At 37.9% G+C, this 10,000-nt stretch overlaps 1 protein-coding gene across 1 annotated transcript in view; it reads right to left on the minus strand.

Annotated features, from left to right (window-relative positions):
- Positions 1-10,000, minus strand: part of LOC144960516 (dynein axonemal heavy chain 6-like) — a 122,682-nt gene that overhangs the window by 62,212 nt on the left and 50,470 nt on the right. Inside the window, 9 exon segments of the mRNA XM_078893699.1 lie at positions 226-447; positions 1,645-1,782; positions 3,607-3,696; positions 4,424-4,610; positions 5,838-6,034; positions 7,483-7,668; positions 8,170-8,288; positions 8,523-8,616; positions 9,489-9,760. Coding sequence (XP_078749825.1) covers positions 226-447; positions 1,645-1,782; positions 3,607-3,696; positions 4,424-4,610; positions 5,838-6,034; positions 7,483-7,668; positions 8,170-8,288; positions 8,523-8,616; positions 9,489-9,760 — 1,505 coding nt within the window.

The raw sequence follows: 10,000 nt of genomic DNA on the forward strand, positions 1-10,000 counted from the left end.
CATTATCCCCTGTACCACATCTTTCATCAGCGTGCATGGGTTTCGGCAGATATGACCGAAAAAACTGAGTTTTCTCCTTTTGATTACAGTTAATAGCTCTAGCATGACTTCCAGCTCTTCCAGTATGCTTTTATTTGTTCTTTTCTCCCTCCAGCTTATCCTCATCATCCTTCTGTAAAACCACATTTCAGCAGTAAACGACAAAGTAATATGAAAAAGATCTACCTTTCCTACTCCTGTCCCTCCTGTGTACAACACAGACCGTCTCACGCTCAACAACTTTTCCAGGATGTACCCAAATCGTACGGTGTCGATAGTCGGTACCAACATCTCAAAGAAGGGCATCTCTCTGTCGTACTTGAAGCTTGGGACTATTTTCTCCCATAGATCCATACGCCTGGACTCGTAGTCCACGTAGTAACTCCACAAATCAGATGCAGGGGGTAACTGGAGACCAAAGAAGATACAATCAAATAATATTTTCTTTAAAAATAAGAAACAAAAATGAATATAACAGCTTCAAACAAAAAAATAATAGTTTAAAAATACCAAACACAAAACGTTTCAGACTCAAAAACCTTCTTCAGTCAACAACAAAAAAAAACCCCCAAAAAACCCAATAAAAACATAAATACATTACTTTTTTTAAAAAACCCAAAAAAACAGATCAACGACTAAATATTCCATACTCCCTCTCTGTAGAAGAAAAATCGTGGAATGTAAGATTACAAATTCTTACACTACAAAAACTTAAACCCTCAAAAGTTCTTATTTCTTATCATTTCAATTCTAAATTTATCTTTAGGGATTCGATTCATCCCAAAATAAAAACGTTTTGAGACCAGGGTAAGGGGGGAGGGGGGGGGGGGGGTCACCAATCGATCTTTAACTTCTAGTTCATTCAAAACAAACATCAAACAAATTCGAGGTAAGAGTCGCATGATATAACGGATTGTAACATCAAAATAATATAGGACTCCACATTTTGACGGAAATAAATTTGGAGGTGTAGCCATATGTTACTACTACTTCTACTACTTAAAAGATTGAGCTTTATATATATCCACTATCCACTAATGTGCTCAGAGCGCTTTACAAGGGGTCCCTGGCCAACAGCAACACTTAACATGTAGGACGATGCATGATGCCTGTTAGGCAATATTACAGTTTTTTCAGACAGACAATGCTGTTAACCCTCTCCTTACCAGCCATTTTCAGAATTTTCCCCAAACCTTCACACCCTCCCAACACAAAAAGAGACATTTCTAACTCAAACAGAAAACCAACAAGCACATTCTATACATAATATTGTTCGACAATATGAACTCTATTACAGAATGTCAAGTTTTTATAACTATAGCAAAAAGAAATGAAATCTGGATGAGAAAAGTGACGGTTGCATCGTAACGAATGTGACGATTTTCCAATAAGTGGTAAGGAGAGGGTTAACAACCAGGTACTCATTTTACACCTGGGGGTTTGATAAAGTGATTAAAGTGCCTTTTCCAAGGACCCAACTATATGCCACTCAAAGCAGGACTGGTACCAAGGACCTTCTGATTCGAAGGCAAGTGTCATAGCACTAGGCCACAGGCCACACTGTATATTAATACAGAAAGAAAGTCTTATAGAAAAGATTTTTACCTTGGCCTCTGGGCATTCGTCAAACTGGGTGCGTACAAACGTATCGAAGGGGTCCCAGTAGTTCTCTGTCAGGTTTCCTCCCACAGACCATAGGTAGGCAAAGGCAAATGTTTGGGCTATCAGTTGGTGGAGCTTGCCCTGAAATGGAAGAAAGTATGGGATGTAAGAATGTCTATAAGAAGAATAGGTAAAATTAGACACTTGATTCCTTTTAACACATAGCTGAGCTTCTTGTAAATGCCTTCATCATCCAACGTGGCTTGTACCGTCGCCAACGTTAACATTATATATAGCCTGACACTAGAAATCTCTAGGACTGGCAGTTTGACGTCTAGTGAGTTGTCGTTAGTAGAGCTCAAGGAAACAAATGATTTCATTGGTTGAACTATTGAATACAACTCACGATTTGTTTTCTTTTGTGGCAAAAGACTGGCATTTTGATGTCATTTTTTGGTCAGTGTCAGGCTATAACTTTATGATGGCTACCTCTTGTACTCTTGAGCACGTTGCCGATCAGCTGTCTCCACATATCACGATCCTCTGTAGTGGTGCGCATGATGAAGTCTACGTTGCTTTTAAAATCACTTTTGGCCATTCTTAGGTTATTTAGATATGTCATTCTCTGCCTTCCTCTAGCTCTCTTTCCTTCCAGCATTCCAGATGTTACCAACTTTTCTATTCAGTCTACTCTCCACACATGGCCCAGAAACCGCAACTTCCTTCTGATTGGATCTTTCAATAAATGCCTTATTTAGCGTTATCCAAATTAGATAATTGTAACTCCCTTTCAATTAACATCTTCAAATAAAATACAAAATAAAAACCTTCAAGTTGTACAAAACAATGCTGCTAGAATAGTTTTTAAAAACTTGAGCTTTGATCATTTTTAAAACTTTTAAATAGCGCATATCCACTAAACGCCTGTAAAGCGATTTTACAATTTTTTTCCGACAGAGACAACACTGTCAATGGCCAGGTACTCATTTCACACCTGAGTACAGTGAGAGAATGTGAGTAAAGAGCCTTTTCCAAGGAATCAACTATGCGCTGAGCTAGCCTCAAACCCAGGAACTTCTGATTCGAAAGCGAGTGTCATACCACAAGACCACATAGCCACACGACTAAAACACAACTAAAAATGTCCAAAAAAATCATCTGCTTCTGACCTCCTTAGAGAGCTGCACTGCACACACATTGAGTAAGGCATCATCTATAAAATATGTTACATCCTTGGATATTAATATGGCCATGTGGCTGTTTTCAGAATAGAACTCAAAGATCTAATAGTGATAGAACACTCTTATCTGAACCTAAAACATCCTGAAACATTGGTGAACAATCGTTTGAATTTTAGTGCTACTATTATTATTGTATTATTATTATTATTATTATTATTATTTATTATTATTATTATTATTATTATATTATTATTATTATTATTATTATTATATTATTATTATTATTATTATATTATTATTATTATTATTATTTATTATTATTATTATTATTTATTATTTATTATTTATTATTATTATTATTATTATTATTATTATTATTATTATTATTATTATTATTATTATTATTATTATTATTATTATTTATTATTAATTACTTATTATTTTATTATTATTATCATTATTATTATTTTATAAATTATTATCATTATTATTATTATTATTATTATTATTATTATTATTATTATTATTATTATTATTATTATTATTATTATTATATATTATTATTATTATTATTATTATTATTATTATTATTATTATTATTATTATTATTATTATTATTATTATTATTATTATTATTATTATTATCATTATTATTTTTATTATTATCATCATCATCATCATCATCATCATCATCATCATCATCATCATCATGATCATCATCATCATCATCATCATCATCATTGTTATTACAATGAATGTGATAATAAATGTGTATAGAGCTTACTTGTTCCAAGTTGAAATCCAAACCTCCTCGGTTGGGAAAGATGAGAGCGTCCAGCAAATGACACAGTGTCACCACTTTGCTGATGTCAACCTGTTTGGGTGAGAGGCAGACAGTATGAATAATTAGTGGGGGTGAGAGTGAGGGACAGTATGAATAATTAGTGGGGGTGAGGGACGGACAGTATGAATAATTAGTGGGGGTGAGGGACAGACAGTATGAATAATTAGTGGGGGTGAGGGACAGACAGTATGAATAATTAGTGGGGGTGAGGGACAGACAGTATGAATAATTAGTGGGGGTGAGGGACAGACAGTATGAATAATTAGTGGGGGTGAGGGACAGACAGTATGAATAATTAGTGGGGGTGAGGGACAGACAGTATGAATAATTAGTGGGGGTGAGGGACAGACAGTATGAATAATTAGTGGGGGTGAGGGACAGACAGTATGAATAATTAGTGGGGGTGAGGGACAGACAGTATGAATAATTAGTGGGGGTGAGGGACAGACAGTATGAATATTAAGTGGGGGTGAGAGTGAGGGACAGACAGAATGAATAGAAGCATGGATTGGCTAGTGGGTGGAGGGGAGGGGGTGAGGAACACATATTGTGTGTGCGTGAGAGAGAGAGAGAGAGAGAGAGAGAGAGATAGAGAGAGAGAGAGAGAGAGAGAGAGATAGAGAGTAAGAGAGAGAGAGAGAGGAGAGAGGAGATATTCAGTAACAAAACGAAAAAAAAAAAAAGAAATAAACAACCCAAAATATATCAATTATTAAAGAGACAAACAAACAGACTGATTGAGAAATAAGTTAACTACCTGATTGATGGCCTGATCACATTTCTTGTTGATGAACTGTAGTCCGTTCTCCACCATACTCTCAAACAGACCGAGCAAGAATTCGTAAGTCTCTGGTGTCTTTAATCTTGTTTCGTGAGTTTTGATCCAAGTTTTTACATAGGGCATCCATTTTAACTCGTCTGCGTCGATGTACACCATGCCACAACTGTGGTGGGAGGACAACAAACAAAGGGTTTTATTAGCTAGCGATTGTTTACAAAAAGTGACACATTTTTAGTAACGATGATGGTGATAATGATCATGATAATGCTGGTAGTGGTGGTGGTAGTAGTGATAGAGGTTGAATAACATATTTAAATAATATCCAAAAAATGATTAAATGACAATTTTTAAAGATTGAATCTAAAATAAATGTTAGCTGAAATTGTGAAAAAAAAAAAATCAGCAAAACAAAAAACAAAAAAAAAGGAATAAGACAAAAATAAAATTATAAGAAACAGATAAATAGTCTATATTTGCTGGTGTTGATCCAATATTGGATCAACACCAGCAAATATAGACATCATACAAAATACCCTCATGAAATATAACCTCCAAGTCAATGCCAATAAAACCGAATTTACAACAATATCGAGGAACAAAGAGGAATGGAAAAGAACAAAAAAAGTAGGCTCACTAATTGGAGACACGAGGATGTACAAAGAAGAAAACAGCTATCAAACGCCGCACTCAGTAAACTCACCAATGTATGGATTAGAGGTGACAAAATAAAGAGAAAAACCAAACTGAAACTGTACCGTGCTCTTGTAAAACCGGTACTTCTGTATAACTGCAGCACTTGGGCGTTGACAAAATCCGAAGAAGAACATCTGGATGCCTTCCATCGCACACAGCTAAGAAGGGTACTGGACATCAAATACCCAAAAAAGATCTCAAATGAATCACTCTATAAGATCACAAAAGAAAGACCAATCTCCCTTGACATTTTACAACAACGATGGCAACTTTTCGGTCACATACCACGCAGGGACCAAAACATACCAGCTAACCAAGCCATGTCGGGATACTTTCAAAAACACAGGAACCTTTTCAGAGGAAGACCGATCACAACACTCCCTGTAATCCTAAACAAAAACCTCACAACACTTGGAGTAAGCATTAGTCTCATAACGGCAGGGGACCTTGAAAATCTGAGAACCCTAGCAGAAGACCGGCAATATTGGAGACACCTCACACAGGAAATACTGGAAACAGCCAAGGCGACAGTCGAGACACGAAAGGCATCTAAGTCAAGTCAAGTAAGTCAGATAAATAGAAAGAAAAACATTGAATAAGTTTTCAAATCTAATACATTTCAGTTCAAAATCAATTCTATCAACCTCAATCTATCCTAGAATCAATGGGTAGGTAGGTAGGTAGGTACATAACTTACCGACTAACAGTAGCGGGTGAGGCGACGGCTAGATCCTGCACTTCAAACAACATGTGAATGAAGGGAGTGAACTTGATTCTCTCGCTGTTGGCCAGACACAACATTTTGTTGTCGTCCAGGACGGTGTTCATGTTTTCAATCCACAGAGCATCAACAGGTCCGTCACACACGATCCACTGGTGGTCCTCATTCGTAGCCTGGGGACATTGATGAACAATAAAATGTCACAATATATATTAAAAATTGAGCTTTTGTGACCCACTGTATCAAGGCGGTATTATGTCGGGATCCACTCTGTAAGGGAAAATGAATTCATAGCCACAAATATCCAACTTGGGTTTAATTTCTGTACGTTATGGTGGAGTATAAAGACTATTTCTTGCATTGAAAAAACTTCTAAGCTCCAATTTCTCATCATTCTATCTCTAAATTCACTTTTTGGGGTCTGAATCATCCTGACATAATACCGTTTTGAGACGGAGGGTCACTTTTATATAGCGCAATATCCACTAATCGTGCTCAAAGTGCTTTACAAGGGGTCCCTGTCCTACAGCAACATTTAACATTTAGGAGAAGTCATGATGCCTGTAAGGTGATATTATAATTTTTTCGTAAAGGGACAATGCTTTTAACGGCCAGGTACTCATTTTACACCTGAGTACGGTGAGAGACTGTGAGTAAAGAGCCTTTTCCAAAGGTATTTCCATGACAACAATGGGACCACAACATACATAAAATAAATAAATAAAATTCCTTTTTATTCATCCCATAGGGAAAATTCATCTCTAGGGAATATTCCCAGGCATCAGCTGCAGTGCAGTGCAGTGCCGCAAATTGCGTTAGGGCGAGGTGGTGACTTGATCAAAGCCAAACAGCGCAACGGTGGGTGATTGAACTCGGTATCTTTCGAGTACGAAGCAAAGACCGTACCGCCAAAAATGCTGGGTCACCTCCAACCGCATTTTGACAGGACATGGCAGAACCGCAGCTAACATGCATAGATGGAATCTGAGAGAATCAGATGCATGCCGTCATTGCCAAGGAGGCCCTGAGACAATGGACCACATCGTCATCCACTGCCCAGTGACAAACCTATCAGGAGGCTACGAGACAGCCTATAAGGCAGGAAAAGAATTTGAAGAATGGATTGAAAGATTCAAAATAGAGGTGTAGCCATTCGATACTACTACTACTACTACTACTACTACTACTACTACTACTACTACTACTACTACTACTACGACTACTACTACTACTACTACTACTACTACTACTACTACTACTACTACGACTACTACTACTACTACTACTACTACTTCTACTACTTACTACTACTACTACTACTACTACTACTACTACTACTACTACTACTACAACTACTACTACTGCTACTACTACGACTACTACTACTACTACTACTACTACTACTACTACTATTACTACTACAACTACTGCTACTACTACGACTACTAATACTACTACTACTACTACTACTACTACTACTACTACTACTACTACTACTACTACTACTACTACTACTTCTACTACTACTACTGCTACTACTAAGACTACTACTACTGATTCCGTACCGCTGAGCTGGCCGCGCTGCCCGCTAACACGTCGGTTAAATCCCCAAACAACCTACCTGCACGGCGTGTCTGACCGTGATCCCCATGAGTCCATCCTTCCATTCCATGGTCAGCTTGTCCACACCTCCGTACAGCTCCTCCATCATGATGGCCTTTGGGTTCAGGACGAACGTATGGACGGGTTGGAAGAAGTCACCGGGCATGCCTTGCTCGTGGAGGTTGTCCAAGGTCTGGGCTAGGATCTGGGAAGATGTTTGTTAATAGAATGAATGAATTGGACACCAAACAGCTCTTTGTCATCATTTCAGACCTGCCAACTTGGAAATTTAAAAAGTCGTAATTATGGGGGATAAAACTGTAAAGTAAAATAAAAGGAGTAAAAATGACTCTTGTAAAAGATAAAACACAAAGTAAACGACGTTTCGGCCTTAGGCCTTATTCAGGTAAACAAGAAAAGGATATATGTTATATTACATTGGTATTATGGTTATAACGTTATAGGTAAAAATGTGTGTGTGTGTGTGTGTGTGTGTGTATGCATGTATGTGTGTGTGCAAGGGAAGGAGAGAGAGAGAGAGAGAGAGAAGGAGAGAGAGAGAGAGAGAGAGAGAAATAGAGTGACAATGAGATGAAATGTAAACGGAGATCAAAACTATCTAATTCAATCTAAAGTGTTATGCGCCTAGAGCTTTATTGTATAGAGGATTGGGTGCAATATAAATAAATTTCATTATTATTATTACCTGGTAAATGGTAGTCTTTCCACCTCCAGTCGGCCCCACCAACATGACCCCGTGTCTGACGATCATGGTCTCATAGAACTGAATGACCTTGACAATCTGGGTGTCGATTTCTTGAAGGCCTGGGGTGACCGATGGAAAGATAAGATATATCATTTCATTAGACATTTTGTTTTTTACAGTTAGGAAAATTAATTCTTCCCTCTCCATCTCTCTCTCTCTCTCTCTCTCTCTCTTCTCTCTCTCTCTCTCTCTCTCTTCTCTCTCTCTCTCTCTCTCTCTCTCTTATCTCTTACAAACAGAACCCCAGTGCCCCCCCCCCACCCCCGCCATTAACACTAACTACCAACCCCCACCTTTAGACAGCTGTACATTGATGATTTCTTCCTTCAGTTTTCCATAGTCGTGTTCTGGAATCTCTACACCAGGGAAAAGATCTGACAGAATGGCCTGTGGTTATGAAATCAATCCAAAATAAAAAGGGTTAGAAAATAATAATAATAATGATAAAAATGCACATTTATATTGCGCAACCTATCCCCCTAGTTAGAGGCTCTGGGCGCATTACAAATAAAATTGTCATATCGAAAGAGAAAAATAGACACTAACAGCCCTCTCCCAGCATCCACTGCCTCAAACACGCCAATACCACACACACTCATCCACATCCAACACGTACCACATAAACACACTTGCAACACAACACATTCATGACAGGTACGCAAGAAGCATTTACAGCTGATCACAAACCATAGGCTTTTTGAAAGTAGTCTGTTTTTAACCGATTTTTTCAAATGTTCAGTAGTGATGAGGATCATCTTAATCTGACAAAATAAACAGATAAATATATAATTGATAATAAATTGAGCTTTTATATAGCCAAATACCCATTTAGCATGCTCAAAGTGCTTTCCAAAGAGTCTCTGGCTACAGGAACACATAACAAGTAAGACGAGACATGACGACTGTTAGGTGATATTACAATTTCCAACAAACAGAGACAAAGCTGTTAACGGCCATAATACAATCATTTTACACCTGGGTACAGTGAGAGAATGTGAGTAAAGAGCCTTTTCAAAGGAGAACTCAAACCTAGAACCTTCCAATCCAAAGGCAAGTGTCATACCACAAGACCACATAGCCGCTTTGGTTGTTTTCTATTTTAATTTGTGATTTTTTAATTTTTGGGGGTTTTTTTTGGTTTGTTTTATAAAAAAGAAGGAATGGGACAATAATACAAATAATATCTTATCTACCCCCCCCCATCCCCGCCCCCCCCCCCACCCCCTACCTTCACCCTAACCATTAGCATCAACACAAACCTGGAAGAGGAGGGCGTCTTGCGTCAAGAATTTGGGCAAGTTGCTGTCTCTCAGGGCTCTGATGAGCACCACGTCTTCTGCTTTGTCCGGGTTCTGTCTCTTGAGAGACCCGGCCATCACCAGCACGGATTTCACGGCCCTCATGCCGAAATCGTAGTGATCCTGTTGGGAAAGCTGCTCCGAGCAAAGTTTGTACATCTGGGTCATTTTCTGGGCCAATCCTTTGGAGGATTCGAACCCTTCACTGTAGAGGATGACTTCAGCGATAAGAGCTGTGGGTTAAGGAAAAATAATAATAATAATAGATAGTAAAAATATTGTGAGAATAATAAATGAGCTTTATATAGCGCAATATCCACTAAATGTGCTCAAAGCGCTTTACAAAGATACCGATTAATAATTCTTCACTCCATCATTGACTACATAGATAAACATAATGGACCCATCTCACCTCAATACGGTAATATTTCAAGAAAAAAGAAATTTGTACGCATACATTTATTAATTTATTT

Source organism: Berghia stephanieae, chromosome 15 (assembly GCF_034508935.2).
Source record: "Berghia stephanieae isolate SIO BIC M18660-M18661 chromosome 15, UCSD_Bste_1.3, whole genome shotgun sequence".
NCBI classification, from domain to species: Eukaryota; Metazoa; Mollusca; class Gastropoda; order Nudibranchia; family Aeolidiidae; genus Berghia; species Berghia stephanieae.